Source organism: Phocoena phocoena, chromosome 10, assembly GCF_963924675.1.
Source record: "Phocoena phocoena chromosome 10, mPhoPho1.1, whole genome shotgun sequence".
NCBI classification, from domain to species: domain Eukaryota; kingdom Metazoa; phylum Chordata; class Mammalia; order Artiodactyla; family Phocoenidae; genus Phocoena; species Phocoena phocoena.
Window position 1 is genome coordinate 21,103,177 of NC_089228.1, and position 18,295 is coordinate 21,121,471.

Here is an 18,295-nt window from a genome sequence, read left to right on the forward strand (position 1 = left end):
ACCTAAGACTCATGAATCTTCATTAAGCTCACTCATAGGTGAGATAAACCCTTGTAAGTGAAAATATAAAGGATTTATTCTCTTTCTGGAACTTCCCTTGATGATTCAGCATTAAGGGTGGAATTTTTCAAATGATTTTACCGTCTCAGTAGTAAAATCTTTCACGGCCTTTTTAAGCTGCTGGATTTATTTCTCAAACGTTTCCTTATTGTGGAAAGGGAGGAAAAAATAAAAAAAGCAAATGCCCAATGCCTGTCAGGATTTTGCAGAGCTAAGGACAAGACTCCCCCCGCCCCGTGCCACTTCAGTCCGGGTTTATCTTGCCTCTCACCAAGTTGAGAGCAAGTTCTCTTTCCAGGACCCTAGCTGTGAGCTCTCTTTGGGTATTAAGTCTCTTCATGCATTATTCATCAGTGGGGCTCCAACGGTAGAGAAAACCTTCTAGGCCTCAGCTGGCGCACTCACCCATGCCAGAGCGCCAGCCTTCACCAGCCAGCTTCCACAGGACGGGATGAGGAAAACACAAGACTCTCCTCCCCTCCGCACCTCCTGGTCGTCAGCTCTCTTCTAAAAGAGGGACCTGGCCTCATAGACTGAGCGAGCAAAGGCCCAGAAAAGGCAGTGGAGGGAGCGAGGCCCAGGATGCCCTGATTTGCATGAGAAAGACCAATATTAAGTAGTACGAGAGCTCAGCTTCCAGCCAGAGGGAAAGCCTGGAGCCTGGAAGGATGAGAGGAAAGGAGGGAGGGTGCGATTGAAACTCTCCTGGTGGATGGGGGCGAGGTTAACGTGGGGCTCTCACACCCACCCTGGGTCTGAAAACGACAGAGCCACAGGCCTCCAGGTTCAATTATTTAGTAGTGGTTACTCAGCAGACTTCTGTTTTCAGCCCTCAGAGCTCAACTGGGCTTTGTTTCGAAGCTGTCTCAGGTATTCTGAGCTCCCAGAACGTGTGTCGGGGAATGGGCAACCAAGAGTAAAGTTGGCTTTGTAGTTGGTGACCATTCTGGATTTTTCTTTAATTCACCTTCCATCACACAAAAGCCTTCTGCAGAAGATGTTATCTGCATATCCACATGGATTCATACATACACACAGCTGTACATATGTGTTGCAGATAGCTTTTCAGAGGGAAGTAAAGCACAACCATCCCCTAGTTTCTGAAAATTCTCTGCAAGAAACTACATGAGGAAATGAAATCATTGCAGAGAGAAGGGAAGGAATCTGAAGGAACAAACTTCTGTACTGTTTTTCAGGTTTTACATAGAGAGCATATCGTTCCTGAAGGATAAAACCACCGTGGAGCTGTTTTTCCTGAATGCAAAGGCCTGTGTGCACAAGGTAAGGGCCCCATTTGTTATGGTCAGTGGCAGACTCCAGAGGGACTGGAGAAGGAGGGAGCAATGGCAGGGCCTTTGTTCTCATGTTCAAATGGAGAAAAAAGGGACATAATCTTTTTCCTTGACATATCCTTCCCCACCAAACAAATAAACCGAAAAAAGAAGAAAGAAAGAAAGAAAGAAAGGCAGTTCTTCTCAAATTCTGAGTTGGGAAGACAGCCATGTACAGAGGCATTGTGCTCACACAGAATTACCACGGCCTTAAATGCAGTTCATACTCCACACGGAATGACCCAGCAGGACACAAAGATGGATCAAGCAGACTGTGATCGAAGCCTCACAAAAGTCAGGCCAGAAATCTTTTTTTAACGGAATACGGCCTACATTGATCGTAATTCAAAACCAGTCTTCTTTAGGGGCTTCTGCTCAAAGCCATGTGTTTTAGGACAGAGTCTCAGTTACCTGTGGTCAAGGGACCTGTGTTTTGGTTTGTTGTTTCCATCCAGTCCATGGAGGATACACAGCTTTTGTAAAATTCAATACACACGAATTGCTAGAAAAATTATCCCATGCCTGGATGTTGCAGCCATGTCCGTCAGATTGCTGTAGAAGTTTTAGACACTCTCCATTTTTATCTTAGCTCCTTGCAGATAAGCGTTGCTTTAAAGGCCTCTAGTCTGGCCTCCTCAAACCATACCCTGCGCCACGGCAGGGAGTCCGTGGGCCAAGATAGGCTCAGCTGGAGCCCAGCTCCTCCCTTCAAGATTATGTTCTCAGTGTTCAGGATCTCAGATCCCACGCCTGCTTCCAGGGCCGGTGGGAACCCCTTCTGTCCATACATATCACCCTAAATCTGACGGGTGGCCAGAGACAGCTGGCCTGGAAGGACAAGGGGTCAGACTGTGGGTTAGGACACCTGTACTGGTACTCCTCCCTCAGCCCCCAAAGTGTTAAGGGTGGCCCACTGCACACATACAGCTTTAATTAGTGTAAGCCTCAGCAAAGAGCAGAGTTTTTGTTGTTGTTGTTTTTATAGCTTTATTGAGATGTAATTGACTACATAATTTTCTATGTCTTATTAGAAGTAATACCCTTGAAATGATCATTACAATCAAGATAGTGAATATAGCCAGCAACTACAGATCTGCTTTTTCTCACAGTAGATTACATTTTCTAGAGTTTAATGTAAGTGGAATCATACAGTAGATAATCTTTTTGTCTTTTTTCAATGAGCATAATTGTTTCGAGATTCATCCATGTTGCTGCATGTATCAATAGCACTTTGCTTTTTATTGCTAAGTAATATTCCACTGTATGGCTATACCTTACATTGTTTTGTTTTTGCTTCTGTTTTTGTTTTTTTGGCTGCACTGCATGGCATGCAGGATCGCGGGATCTTAGTTCCGTGACCAGGGATTGAACCCGTGTCCCCTGCAGTGGCAGCGCCGAGTCTTACCCACCGAACCACAGGGAAGTCCCTATACCTTACATTGTTTATGCATTCACCTGTGCGTTTTTTTTTTTTCCTTTTTCTCCCAGTTTTACTGGGATATAATTGACATATAATATTGTGTAAGTTTAAGGTGTACAGTATGATGATTTGATATGTGCACATATTTCAAAATGATCCATTCAGCTGTTGATGAACATTTAGATTATGCAAGTTTGGGGACTGTTACAAATAAAACTGCTATAAACATCCATGTACAAGTCATTGTATACACATATACTTTCTTTTCTTCTTGGGCAAATACCTGGGAGTAGAATGGCTAGGTCATATGGTAGATAGATTTAACTTTTTAAGGTTCTGCCAAACTGTTTTCCAAAGTGGTTGTGCCATTTTAAATTCCCACCAGCAGTTTATGAGATTTCTAGGTCCTTCATATCCTTGTCAACACATGACATCAACATCTTTTCCATTTTAGCCGTTCTAATAGGAGTGTAGCAGCATCTCATTGCAGTTTTCATTTCCATTTCCCTGATGACATATGATGTTTGAGTGTCTCTTATGTGCTTATTTTACCATCATTATATCTTCTTTATGTTTGAATCTTTTGCCCAATTTCTTTGGGTTGCTGTTTTCTTTTCATGAGTTTTCAGAGTATATATATTCTGGATATAAGTACTTTATTTGTTATATGGATTACAAATATTTTCTCCCAGTCTGTGGCTTGCTGTTCATTCTCTTCATGTCTTTCAAAGTCTAAAAGGCTTTTATTTTGTTGAAGTCTATTTTATCAATTTGTTCCTTTATGGATTGTGATATTGTATCTCAGTAAACTTTGCCTAACCCAGAGTCACAAAGATTTTTTCCTGTGTTTTCTTCTAGAAGTTTTAGAATTTTAGGCATTGCATTAGGTCTGTTATCCATTTTGAATTAATTTTTATGTATGACACAAAGTTCAGATTGAAGTTCTTTCTTTCTTTTTTTGCATATGGATATTCAGTGGCTCCAGTGCCATTTGTTGAAAAGGCTGTCATTTCTCTATTATGTTGCCTTTGCCCCTTTAAGAAAAATTAGTTATCTGTATATATGTGGGTTTACTTTTGGACTCTATTCTGTTCCATTGACCTATTTGTCAGCCTTTATGGCAATAATATACTGTTTTGATTACTGCAGCTTTGAATTGTGTATTGAAATCAGAACAAACCTTAACTTTGTTCTTTTTAAAAGTTGTCTTATTTATTCTAAGTTTTTTGCATTTCCATATAAATTTTAGAATCAGCTTGTCAATTTCTACCCAAAACAAACAACCCTACTGATACTTTTATTAGGATTGCATGAATTCATAGACCAAGGTGGGAAGAATTGACAGTTTAACAACATTGAGTCATCAGACCCATGAACAAGATATATATATATATATATATATATATATATATATATATCCATTTATTTAGATGATATTTAATTTCTCTCAGTAGTTTTCAGTATACAGGTCTTTTTTAGATATGTCCCTATATCTTACATATTATTTGATACAGTTGTAAATGGTGTCTTTTTATTTCAATTTCTGAATGTTCATTATCAGTATATAGAAATCGAATTGATTTTTGTGTATTGATATTGAATCCTGCTAACCTCATTTATAACTTTTGGTAACTTTTTTGTAGATTTCATCAGGTTTACTTTATAGATCATCTGCTAATAAAGATAGCTTTACTTCTTCCTTTTCAATCTGTGTGCCTTTTTATTAGTTGTCCAATTTATAGCCATAGTTCATATTTTCTTATTATCCTTTTAATATGTGCAGTCTATAGTGGTATTGCCTCTCTCGATCCTGATATTAATAAATAGTGTCTTCTCTCTTTTTTATTTCTTATCATTCTGGCCAGACGTTTATCTGTATTGAGCCTCTCAAAGAATTAGCTTTTGGTTTCAATGATTTGAAATTTTTTTCTACTTCATTGATTTCTGCTATGATCTTTATTAGTTTATATTTTATCATTATTATTGCCTTTCTTCTTCCTTTGGGTTTAATTTGCTCTTCATATACCAGTCTCTTAAGATGAGAGCTGAGATCACTGATTAAAGATGTTTCTTTTCTAATATATGCATTTATTACGGCAACATTTTCTAAGTACTGATTTTGTATTCCACAAATACTGATATGTTGTGTTTTCATTTTCATTCATTTGTAAATATTTTTAAATTTCCTTCTTGATATATCTTCATTGGCTCATTGTTATTTAGAAGAGTATAGTTTGGTTTCCAGAAATTTGGGGACTTTTAGGGATCTTTTATTTACCTCTAATTAAATCTCACGGTGGTCAGAAAACACACTTTGTGTAAATTAAATTCTTTTCAATTTAATGTGACTTATTTATGGTCCAGAATATGCTTCGTCTTGGTAAGTGGTCCATTTGCACTTGGGAAGAATGTGTATTCTGCTGTCGTTGGATGGATGTTCTATAGATGTTAACCAAGTCAATTTGATAGTATTGTTTAAGTCTACTACTCTTGCTGATTGTGTGTCTACTTCCTGTATCAGTTATTGACGGAGAGGTACTGAAATTTCTAGCTATGATTGTGGATCTTTCTGTTTCTCTTTGTAAGTTCTATCAGTTTTCATTTCATGTATTTTGAAGTTTTTTATTAGGGTATAAACATTTAGAAATGCTATATCCTCTTGACTGTGTTTATAGAATGATCCTCTTTATCCTGGTAATATTCTTTGTTCTGAAGTCTGCTTTGATATTTATATAACCACTTCACATTTCTTTTGATCAGTGTTAACATGGTAAGTCTTTTCCCATCCTTTTAATTGTAAACTGTTTGTGTCTGTGTATTTAAAGTGAATTTCTTACAGACAACATATAATTGCATCTTGATATTTTTACCCATTTTATTTATCCATTTATCCATCTCGGTCTTTGAACTGGTTGTTTACATTATTTACATTTACTGTGATTATTGACATGGTTAAGTTTGTCTGTCTTGCTCTTTGTTTTCTATTTGTCCCATCTGTTCTTTGTTCCTTTTTTCTGCCTTCTTTTGGATTTATTGAGTATTTTGTGATTTCATTTTATCTCCTTTGTTGGATGACTAGCTGTAACTCTTCATTTTATTTTTTCTGTGATTGCTTTAGGGTTTATAGTATACATCTTTAACTTATCAAGTCTACCTTCAAGTGATCTTGTACGATTTCACATGTAGTACAAGAATCTTATAACAGTATATTTCTATTTCTTCATTCTCAGCCTTTATGCTGTCAGTGTCATACGTTTTATTTTTAGGTGTGTTATAGATGCACATGACACTGTTATTGTTTTTGTGTAAACGTTTGGTCATCTCTGTCTGCTTTTAAACTTTTCTCTTTATCACTGCTTTGAACAATTTGATATAGCTTTCTCCTTCATGGTTCTTGTGATTGGTGTTTATTGAGCATCTTGGACTTGTGGGTTTATAGTTTTTATCAAATTTGGGAATATTTCAGCCATAATTTCTTCAACTATTTTTTTCTGTCTCCATCCATGCCTCCTTTGCAAACTCCAATTGCACGTATACTAGGCCACCTAAAGTTATCCCACAGCTAAATGATGCTCTTTTCTTTTTCTTTCTTTCTTTCCTTTCTTTTTGTGTTTTATTTTGATAATTTCTACTGCAGTATCTTCAATTTTATTCATCTTTTCTCTTAGAATTTATTCTGCCATTTATCCCACCCTGTATATTGAAGTTTTTATCTTTAGAAAATTGAGATTTGGATCTTTTTAAAATCTTGCCTGTGGCTACTTAACTTTTTAAACATATGGGCTACAGTTATAATAATTGTTTTAATGTCTTCATCTGCTTACTCTCTTTTATTTTTTTGGCCGCACTGTGCGGCTTGCGGGATCTTAGTTCCCTGACCAGGAATTGAACCTGGGCCCTGGCAGTGAGAGTGCGGAGTCCTAACCACTGGACAGCCAGGGAAGTCCCTTCATCTGCTTATTCTAATATTTGTGTCAGTTTTGGGTGGTTCTGATTGATTGATTTTTCTCCTCATTATGGGTCATGTTTTCCTACCTATTTGCATGCCTGATAATTTTTGATTGGATGCTGGACATTTTTAATTGTTTCTTTTGGGGTGCCACGTATTTTCATATTCCTTAAATATTCTTGACATTTGTTTGGGGATTCCGTTTAGTTACTTGGATGCAGTTCGATTTTTCAAGGTCTCACTTTTAAGATTTGTTAGGCTGGACCAGAGCAGTACTCATTCTAGAGTGCCCATGACTGAGGCAAGACCTTCCTCAGTACTCTACTCAATGCCCCATGAATTATGAGTTTTTTCAGTCTGACTGGTGGGGACAGGCACCATTTTCAGCCCTGTGTGAGGACCAGGCAGCCTTCCCTTTCATCCTTTTGGCTAGTTATTTCCCCAGCCTTGGGTAGTCTCCTTGCACGCATGCAGTGATCAGTACTCAGCTAAATACTCAAAGAAGACCTACTGTATAGCTTCAAGAGTCTCTCTTGGTGCAGCTCTCTTTTCTCTAGCACTCTCTTCTACAAATTCCATCCATTTCAGTTTCCCCATTCTCTCAGCTCTAGGTGCACAACTCCAAAAGTCCACCTTGCTCCATCTGGGTTTCCCCTTCACAGCCTGGAAACCTTCTCATGGCAGCAAGTAGGGACAGTCAGGGTTTACCGCATTCAAGGTTCACTGTCCGTTGCTGCCTGATGTTCCGTGTTTTGAAAACTGTTGTTTCATATTTATTGTCTGGTTTTTTACTTTTTTTCAGGAAACAGGGTAAATCCAGCCCCTGTTACTCCATCTTAGCCAGAAGCAAAAGTACTCAAAGCAGAGTTTTTGGCTACTTCTATGAGGAAAGGTTAATGTCTCCAGCACCAGAGACTTTGTGAGAGCCTCTTTTTGTGAAACGTGGGTTTCCTTAAGAACACCATGGTTTGACTGATAAGTAGGCACCTGTATAGCCAATGCAGCATTTACTGAGTCAGGAAAATATTTCATAAACAACAGTTGGTGATCATGTCTTATGTGGAGAAATACAGTTACCCCTTGTGATATTTCTCACTGCCTAGCTGGCCAAGGTCCAAAGAAATAACCTCCTTGATGACTTGTTTGCTCTGTTGCTAATAGAAGAAAAATAGGATGCAGATTTTGGCTCGTAGTATTTCTCTTGTAGTTTTGTATGCTATTTCTGTTGGTCTTGAAGAAGCAGAGTTCTTTTAAATTCTCCTCCGTCATATGTCAGGTCCTAGGAGCTCCTTTCTAAATGAGAGTATTCCATGACTTGTCAAAGGATTCAGAACTTTTACGAAGCATGATGTTGTAAGGCACTATGACTTACGTTATTGGGATAATTTTTTTAAATTCATCTGTAGGAATTTACAGTTTGGTATTTTCTAGGTAATATGTAGATGGCTAGTAACGTAATCCCTCCATTAGAAGAATACTCAGTCGTCTTTCTCACTGGGCAAAGCTAAGTGGAAGCTGAAAATTCCTAGTTGCTTTATCTAAAAAGAAAAGGTCTACTCTTTTTTTTTTTTTTTTTTTTTGCGGTACGCGGGCCTCTCACTGTTGTGGCCTCTCCCGTTGCGGAGCACAGGCTGCAGACGCACAGGCTCAGCGGCCGTGGCTCACGGGCCCAGCCGCTCCGCGGCATGTGGGATCTTCCCGGTCCGGGGCACGAACCCGCGACCCCTGCATCGGCAGGTGGACTCTCAACCACTGCGCCACCAGGGAAGCCCACAAAAGTGTGCCAGCACTGTGCTAAGTGGTATATGGTTAACTGCATTTGATCTTCACTGTAGCCCATGAAGAAGGAAACTTTTGACCCCTTTTACAAATAAAAGAACTGAGGCACAGAGAGGTTAAGTCGTTTTCTTAACGTCACAGAGCTATTATGTGGGAAAAGTGTCCTTGGCAAATTATACCAGCAGGACACCCTGGGTCTTAAAAACACCCCCCATTTACCTCAGCTTCCTTTAAGTCACTGCTCTGGGGAAATAAAAGTGTCCTCAATAACTTAGAACTCAGGGGCTATTGTTACAGAGTTGGCAGGTCATAGCACTAACAAATATTAAATATGAATAATTTACCAGGCACTATATGTATTCATGCATTTAGTTTTCACTCCAACCCTATTAGATAAGTCAGGTAACTTACCTATTTGGTAAGTTCTATTATTATTATCTCCCATTTTATAGATGGGAATATTGAGGTACAGAGGTTAAGTAACATACACAAACCTCACATAGTTAATAAGTGGAGGAGCCAAGGTTCATCCCAGGCAGTAAAATGCCAGAGTCCACGAGTTTAACCATGACACATCCTAGCTCTTGATGGATAAGGGCTGTCTGCCCACTGCACGTGGCATATTTGTGGCATCCTGAATTTAAGCTTCAGAAGTGCACTAGTGCCCTTGTTGGTACAAAACCTACCAGAATGTTAGAAACTGCCTATACGGTTCAAGAGTTCCCCAGAAGAGAGCTGTTGTCTTTCAAGTGAAGGCTCCCGAACCTGTTTGGTGAGAATGCAGAGGGCACACTTTGCCTGCACACAGCCATAACCTGTGCCAGGTGGTGATGATGGGGAAATGCCCAAACTGATGCTGGGGAGCCCTGGAAGCCCTCAACATGTGGGCTGTGGTCCATCTTAGACAACCTGCAGCCTGCTTGGAAAAGCCTTAAATGCATGAGAAACCCACTGCAGGTTTGCCTGCAGTGATGGTTTTTGGAGGCCTCCTCAACCATACGTGTGATTTTAGTAATCAAACAACATGTATCACTACCACCCCGTTTTTAAAATCAGCGATTTGAAGACATGCTTGGAAAATTAAAATAGTATTGGCTACCTTGTCTCTTCAGGTGTGTATAGAATTATTATAATAGTGAGATGACAAAATGTGGAAAAGCAAGTGGGGTTCAAGAGGTGCTCTGTGGTAGAGACCGTGCACGGGGGTGGGTGGGGAAGGAGAGGACGGTAGCTCGACTTACTGAGAGCTCAGCAAACAGCCGACACTGATTTTTTCATGTATTGACTCATCTAAGCCTCGCAACAGCCGATAATGTTATTTATTGTTACTTTAACAAATGAGCAAATGGAGGCATAAATAAGGTAAATAATTTGGCCATGGGTAAATAGCTCATTAGTAGTGAAGTAATCACTAGGCAGTCTGGCTACAGAAACCATAGTATTTGTCTTTATTCATTCAATAAAAAATTATTGCATTCCAATTAAGGGCTAGGATTTCTGATGAGTGCTGCGTTTTCAGTGTAATATTTAGCACTGCTGCCTTGCTGTGGCCCATCCTAAGTCTTACGGATTCTCTCATTTGTGTATGGGTGTGTGTTGTGTTTATTTTAAAGGCAACGTACATGATGGTACTTTCTAACGTAATATTTCTGAAAGATACCAGGGACCTTGGAGGGACTGAACATACCCAGAATTCCATGATGTTATGTGTTACTCCTTCCAAAAATCACATAGAAAGCCATTTGAAACAGTTTCCTAGTTCTGCAATGCACAAACAGAATTAGGATTTTGTACTCACACACACACACACACACACACACACACACTAATATCGTACTTTAAATCTGCAGCTCAAGAATCTGCCTTATGATCATAAGCTATTTTCATATGAAAAAGTTTAAAAATTTTTGACTATTAGACCACATTCTTGGAAATTCAAGAAGTGAATTTGACAAAGGCTTGACAAAGGCTTGAAGAAGTCCTTCAGTGTACAGGTGTGTGATTTTGTTTAACCCAATATTTTCCAAACTTACTTGCAGATGTAATTCTTCTTTCAAGCAGTGCTTACCAGTGAACTGCTGACCACGCTTTTGAAAGTGATGTTCTAGATATATCCTATACCGTTAAATAATAAAGCAAGACAACTGTAAGCTTCCTCGGTTTTACCTTAGGTTAGATCTGGCCACAAGATAAAACCTAGGTCTATTCTGATTCTGTTTTTTGGCCGTGCCTCACGGCTTGTGGAATCTTAGTTCCCCCACTAGAGATGGAACACGGGCCCTCAGCAGGGAGAGAACAGAGTCCTAACCACGGGACCACCAGGGAATTCCTTATTCTGATTCTTTAAATAAAACATCTTAGGACTCAGTCAAGAGATGTTAACCTGAGTACAAGGCAGTTAGGATCTCCTCTGCTCCAGGCTTTAACAGGAGCAGGTACCATATCAAGATGCAGGAGAAAATGGCTCAGTGATGCCTTCAGAGATTTACTGTGCCCCCTGCTTTCATAAGCACTCATCTCTTTGTACTTTGAATAAATGTGGAAATATTAGTGAGCCAAACATTAATAATCCTATTAAAAACAAAGTCATTGCAAGACTATCCAATCATATTTATTTTTATCCTCCCTCATTTCTGGACTGAGGCCTTATTAGGTGTGCCCTTTCATCAGGAGACTTGGGGAGAGTCTCAGCCTGTCATCCACAAACACGATCTTGCCACACTTGCACTGATATAATATGTTGCATAATGTCCTCAGACTGTTAATGCCATTTGCATTTAAGTGTGTGAACTGGAGGCACCAAAGCTCTCTTAAAAGCCCCTTCACAAGGCAATTTGGCCACGTCGGTGACAATGAAGAGTCTATCTTTTCACCCAGTGCTCCACGAACTTTAGGAATTAGCGTTTGGAAGATATTACTGAAATATGAAAAGATGAGTATCAAAAGATCTTAGATGATTATTTCTAACAGCAGGAAACTGAAAACTGCCTAAATGTGATTGAATAAGGATTAGTTAAATAAGTGACCAATCATTCATGTGATAAGAATACTGGGCAGCCATTAAAAAAAATAGAATAGCCCTTCTCGGCTGGTGTGGAAGCATGTCCAAACTGCATTGTTTTTTTTTTTTTCTTTCAGTTACCAGAGTTACCAGAAACCTGTACTTACCAGAAACCTGTACTTGTCAGAGTCTCTTCCATGAGCAGACACTGTTTTGCTATTAATGTTTTTACTATTATTACTACTACTCTGACATATGACGCTCCCTCATAGGACACACAAGCCCCAGCTCGTCACTCTAGCCTCCTCCGCACTCACCATGTTCATACTGAAATAATTCCTCATTCCCTGATTAATAACAGCTTTCTCAAGCTTCCATGCCTTTTAATATATTTATCCCTGTGCTGAATGTCTCTTTTTCATGTTCTTTGTCTGCTGAATGCTTTTCTCCCTTCATTTCCCTCTGGTAAATTTCCACTCATCCTTCTGAACTCAGCTCCAAAGTCCCCTGCCCTTAATCAATTCTTTCCTTCCCTGTGTACCACCACCAACCATATCCTAAAGAAATTAAGTTCCTCCAATCCCGAAAGTATCCTCTAAATACTTCTCTAGCTCTCTTCCCATAGGGTTGACTTGCTTGTTTATATACCTGCCACCCCGCAACTGGACTGATTCCTTGGGATCAGGGTCAGCTTTACGTCCCAGCCACTGGCACAGAGACAGGCATACGCTATAGGCCCTCGGTAGATGTTTGTCAAGTGAGCAAAGTAAATGTAGCTTACACGCACAACTAAATTGATCAAATTTTGCAGAATGGGCTTGTGAAAAGATTGAGCCAAATTGAAAATAAGTTCTGCGTGACAACCTTAAAATTAGACTCTTTCAGCTTTCAATCTTGTTTTCATTACCTAAGATGGAGCTAGTGTTCCTACATTCAGTTTTCCAGAGTTGATATTGCACTTGTAACCTTGAAATTTCATATACTGAACCCGTTGGAATACCATTTGGGGCATCGCATGATCGGATTTTGAAGCACAGGAGTCTCAGCATACGTACTGTAACCTTTGCTGCTTTATTCACCGTAAATACTTTTTGGAGACATTTAGGAGAATTGCTGTAAAATCAGCTACAAGGATAGTTTGGCATACTTCTCTGCTCTTAGATTCAAACAGCTTTTCTTGGAATTTCAAGGAAATAAGTCATCAACATTCGATTGCCTTTAGTATGGAAAGGCATTGCAAGTGTATGCAGAGGGAGTCCACTTAATCTTCAAACCTCATTTTAGCCAAATCTTCCAATATATTCTTCTATCCCAACCATTCAGCCAAACTATCTGAACATCATTGGCTTTCCCTTTTCCTTCTTACTAAAGCCAGAGTTACCATATAGGCAGCAACGAAGCAGGAGTGGAAGAAAAATTGGAGAAATGAATCATCCCAAAAGTCAATCATGTGACTTTTTTGAGAGGGAAACATTCTCCTAAAATCTAGAAAGATATTTGCTAATTTAATACTGTTCCAGCTGCCTATTCATGACAAAGAGACTTTATAAAAGTACACGTTCATGGTAAGACCTATTATTATCGCTGTTTACAGTGCCTTAAAAGAGAGGAATTAGTCTCAGCTCGATTTAAACTAATACAACATGAAGCATATTCCTCTGTAACCAATCCATTACTGTCAGCACCACATTCATGGTTCTTGTCCTGGAATTACTCCATGTAGTGCAACAACCGACAGTTTGAATGGTTACCAAGGATAAACTATATTCAGTATATCTGCTAACCTGGCAGAGTTTTAGTAGTGGGGATTTGAGAGTGTTTGTCTACGTGAATGTGTGTGTATGTGTGTGTATTTTAATCCTCAAACTCATTTCAAGATGCTGAAATTATTTAAAGGGTCAGTAACAGAAATTGAATTTTGCAGGCTGTAAGTTCTGTCTATATAGAGGTGAGCGTGCTTTCTGGTAATAAGTAGCCATAGATATTTACACAGTGAAGTCACTGAGCTGAACATCAGAGTTGGTTTGAAGACTAGCCAATCCATGTGGAACAAAGAAATCAAATGCCAAGTTTTAAAGGGCTATTGAGAGTTTCATAATCAGTACTTCACCTTTCCCTGCATCATGTGGTTTTCCTTCTGTTTTCCCGATATTGAAATGATGTGTGTCTTAAACCATGAGCATTTAGATCTGTGCTGCCTTGCGCATGTGTGAGAATCAGAGTTTTCATAATAATAGCTTGTAACACATGCCAGTTGTAATCCTCAGGGACCTGTCCCATGTGCTGTTTCGGTTGCCTTTACCACCTCCCTGAGGTGCTAAAGGGGAAGTTGTTGGGTCTTCAGATGAAAAAATCAAGGCCCACCGAAAGGCAAAAGGACATGGTCTTAAAAAAAAAAAAAAAGGACATGGTCTTAGAGAACAAGGAAAATGCACTCTAGTTGGCACTACCCGGAGTAAATTTACAAAGAATGAATTATTTGTTCATTGATGTATTGCCAGCACAAGAAGGCACTCAAATATTTGTTGAATACGTTGAACAGAGCCACTAAACACCCAATTGGAATATTTGTATTTCATACTGGTGCCATTTAACATGAATTACCTTAAAACATTTAAACCCAGTACTGATACTTTTGGTAGACCATCATCTCAGAAAGAGGCTGTTGGAATATCATTACAGCTAAATTGTCACTCCAAAAAAAGTCATAAAAATAGTATGATAAATGCTTGGATGGAGGGAGGACAAGGTAGATGGTCAATTCAGCTGAAAATACAATATCTTAAAATCTAGGAAAGGATGAGAAAACTCTGGAAGATATTTTCTCAATTTATTATAGAAATCAAATTTCTTTGTATGTTTTCTGCTTTTGAAAATGATTAAGTGGACATCCTTGAAGATTCAAATCTTATATTTCAAAAGGAACATGGCAAAGAAACTTTTTTTTTTTTTTAAACATCTTTATTGGGGTATAATTGCTTTACAATGGTGTGTTAGTTTCTGCTTTATAACAAAGTGAATCAGTTATACATATACATATGTTCCCATATGTCTTCCCTCTTGCGTCTCCCTCCCTCCCACTCTCCCTATCCCACCCCTCCAGGCTGTCACAAAGCACCGAGCTAATATCCCTGTGCCTTGCGGCTGCTTCCCCCTAGCTATCTACCTTTCTACGTTTGTTAGTATGTATATGTCCATGACTCTCTCTCGCCCTGTCAAAGCTCACCCTTCCCCCTCCCCATATCCTCAAGTCCGTTCTCCAGTAGCTCTGCGTCTTTATTCCTGTCTTACCCCTAGGTTCTTCATGACATTTTTTTCCCCTTAAATTCCATATATATGTGTTAGCATATGGTATTTGTCTTTTTCTTTCTGACTTACTTCACTCTGTATGACAGACTCTAGGTCTATCCATCTCATTACAAATAGCTCAATTTCATTTCTTTTTAAGGCTGAGTAATATTCCATTGTATATATGTGCCACATCTTCTTTATCCATTCATCCGATGATGGGCGCTTAGGTTGTTTCCATCTCCGGGCTATTGTAAATAGAGCTGCAATGGACATTTTGGTACATGACTCTTTTTGAATTTTGGTTTTCTCAGGGTATATGCCCAGTAGTGGGATTGCTGGGTCATATGGTAATTCTATTTGTAGTTTTTTAAGGAACCTCCATACTGTTCTCCATAGTGGCTGAACCAATTCACATTCCCACCAACAGTGCAAGAGTGTTCCCTTTTCTCCACACCCTCTCCAGCATTTATTGTTTCTAGATTTTTTTGATGATGGCCATTCTGACTGGTGTGAGATGATATCTCATTGTAGTTTTGATTTGCATTTCTCTAATGATTAATGATGTTGAGCATTCTTTCATGTGTTTGTTGGCATTCTGTATATCTTCTTTGGAGAAATGTCTATTTAGGTTTTCTGCCCATTTTTGGATTGGGTTGTTTGTTTTTTTGTTATTGAGCTGCATGAGCTGCTTGTAAATTTTGGAGATTAATCCTTTGTCAGTTGCTTCATTTGCAAATATTTTCTCCCATTCTGAGGGTTGTCTTTTGGTCTTGATTATGGTTTCCTTTGCTGTGCAAAAGATTTGAAGTTTCATTAGGTTCCATTTGTTTATTTTTGTTTTTATTTCCATTACTCTAGGAGGTGGGTCAGAAAGGATCTTGCTGTGATTTATGTCATAGAGTGTTCTTCCTATGTTTTCCTCTAAGAGTTTGATAGTTTCTGGACTTACATTTAGGTCTTTAATCCATTTTGAGCTTATTTTTCTGTATGGTGTTAGGGAGTGATCTAATCTCATACTTTTACATGTAGCTGTCCAGTTTTCCCAGCACCACTTATTGAAGAGGCTGTCCTTTCTCCACTGTACATTCCTGCCACCTTTATCAAAGATAAGGTGTCCGTATGTGCGTGGGTTTATCTCTGGGCTTTCTATCCTGTTCCATTGATCTATCTTTCTGTTTTTGTGCCAGTACCATACTGTCTTGATTACTGTAGCTTTGTAGTATAGTCTGAAGTCAGGGAGCCTGATTCCTCCAGCTCCTTTTTTCGTTCTCAAGATTGCTTTGGCTATTCGGGGTCTTCTGTGTTTCCATACAAATTGCGAAATTTTTTGTTCTAGTTCTGTGAAAAATGCCAGTGGTAGTTTGATAGGAATTGCATTGAATCTGTAGATTGCTTTGGGTAGTAGAGTCATTTTCACAATGTTGATTCTTCCAATCCAAGAACATGGTATATCTCTCCATCTATTTGTATCATCTTTAATTTCTTTCATCAGTGTCTTATAATTTTCTGCATACAGGTCTTTCGTCTCCTTAGGTAGGTTTATTCCTAGATATTTTATTCTTTTTGTTGCAATGGTAAATGGGAGTGTTTTCTTGATTTCACTTTCAGATTTTTCATCATTAGTATATAGGAATGCCAGAGATTTCTGTGCATTAATTTTGTATCCTGCTACTTTACCAAATTCATTGATTAGCTCTAGTAGTTTTCTGGTAGCATCTTTAGGATTCTCTATGTATAGTATCATGTCATCTGCAAACAGTGACAGCTTTACTTCTTCTTTTCTGATTTGGATTCCTTTTGTTTCCTTTTCTTCTCTGATTGCTGTGGCTAAAACTTCCAAAACTATGTTGAATAAGAGTGGTGAGAGTGGACAACCTTGTCTTGTTCCTGATCTTAGTGGAAATGCTTTCAGTTTTTCACCATTGAGGACGATGTTGGCTGTGGGTTTGTCATATATGGCCTTTATTATGTTGAGGAAAGTTCCCTCTATGCCTACTTTCTGCAGGGTTTTTATCATAAATGGGTGTTGAATTTTGTCGAAAGCTTTCTCTGCATCTATTGAGATGATCATATGGTTTTTCTCCTTCAGTGTGTTAATATGGTTTATCACATTGATAGATTTGCGTATATTGAAGAATCCTTGCATTCCTGGAATAAACCCCACTTGATCATGGTGTATGATCCTTTTAATGTGCCGTTGGATTCTGTTTGCTAGTATTTTGTTGAGGATTTTTGCATCTATGTTCATCAGTGATACTGGCCTGTAGTTTTCTTTCTTTGTGACATCCTTGTCTGGTTTTGGTATCAAGGTGATGGTGGCCTCGTAGAAGGAATTTGGGAGTGTTTCTCCCTCTGCTATATTTTGGAAGAGTTCGAGAAGGATAGGTGTTAGCTCTTCTCTAAACGTTTGATAGAATTCACCTGTGAAGCCATCTGGTCCTGGGCTTTTGTTTGTTGGAAGATTTTTAATCACAGTTTCAATTTCAGTGCTTGTTATTGGTCTGTTCATATTTTCTATTTCTTCCTGATTCAGTCCTGGCAGGTTGTGCATTTCTAAGAATTTGTCCATTTCTTCCAGATTGTCCATTTTATTGGCATAGAGTTGCTTGTAGCAATCTCTCATGATTTTTTTTATTTCTGCAGTGTCAGTTGTTACTTCTCCTTTTTCATTTCTAATTCTATTGATTTGAGTCTTCTCCCTTTTTTTCTTGATGAGTCTGGCTAGTGGTTTATCTATTTTGTTTATCTTTTCAAAGAACCAGCTTTTAGTTTTATTGATCTTTGCTATCGTTTCCTTCATTTCTTTTTCATTTATTTCTGATCTGATTTTTATGATTTCTTTCCTTCTGCTATCTTTGGGGTTTTTTTGTTCTTCTTTCTCTAATTGCTTGAGGTGCAAGGTTAGGTTGTTTATTCGAGATGTTTCCTGCTCCTTAAGGTGGGCTTGTATTGCTATAAACTTCCCCCTTAGAACTGCTTTTGCTGCATCCCATAGGTTTTGGGTCGTTGTGTCTCCATTGTCATTTGTTTCTAGATATTTTTTTATTTCCTCTTTGATTTCTTCAGTGATCACTTCATTATTAAGTAGTGTATTGTTTAGCCTCCATGTGTTTGTATTTTTTACAGATCTTTTCCTGTAATTGATATCTAGTCTCATGGCGTTGTGGTCAGAAAAGATACTTGATACAATTTCAATTTTCTTAAATTTACCAAGGCTTGATTTGTGACCCAAGATATGATCTATCCTGGAGAATGTTCCATGAGCACTTGAGAAAAATGTGTATTCTGTTGTTTTTGGATGGAGTGTCCTATAAATATCAATTAAGTCCATCTTGTTTAATGTATCATTTAAAGCTTGTGTTTCCTTATTTATTTTCATTTTGGATGATCTGTCCATGGGTGAAAGTGGGGTGTTAAAGTCCCCTACTATGAATGTGTTACTGTTGATCTCCCCTTTTATGGCT

General features: G+C 38.6%; 1 protein-coding gene across 1 annotated transcript in view; it reads left to right on the forward strand.

Moving 5' to 3' along the window:
* Positions 1-18,295, forward strand: part of FRMD4B (FERM domain containing 4B) — a 189,134-nt gene that overhangs the window by 83,759 nt on the left and 87,080 nt on the right. The window contains exon 5 of the mRNA XM_065884864.1: positions 1,257-1,341. Coding sequence (XP_065740936.1) covers positions 1,257-1,341 — 85 coding nt within the window. The remainder of the gene's footprint in view (positions 1-1,256; positions 1,342-18,295) is intronic.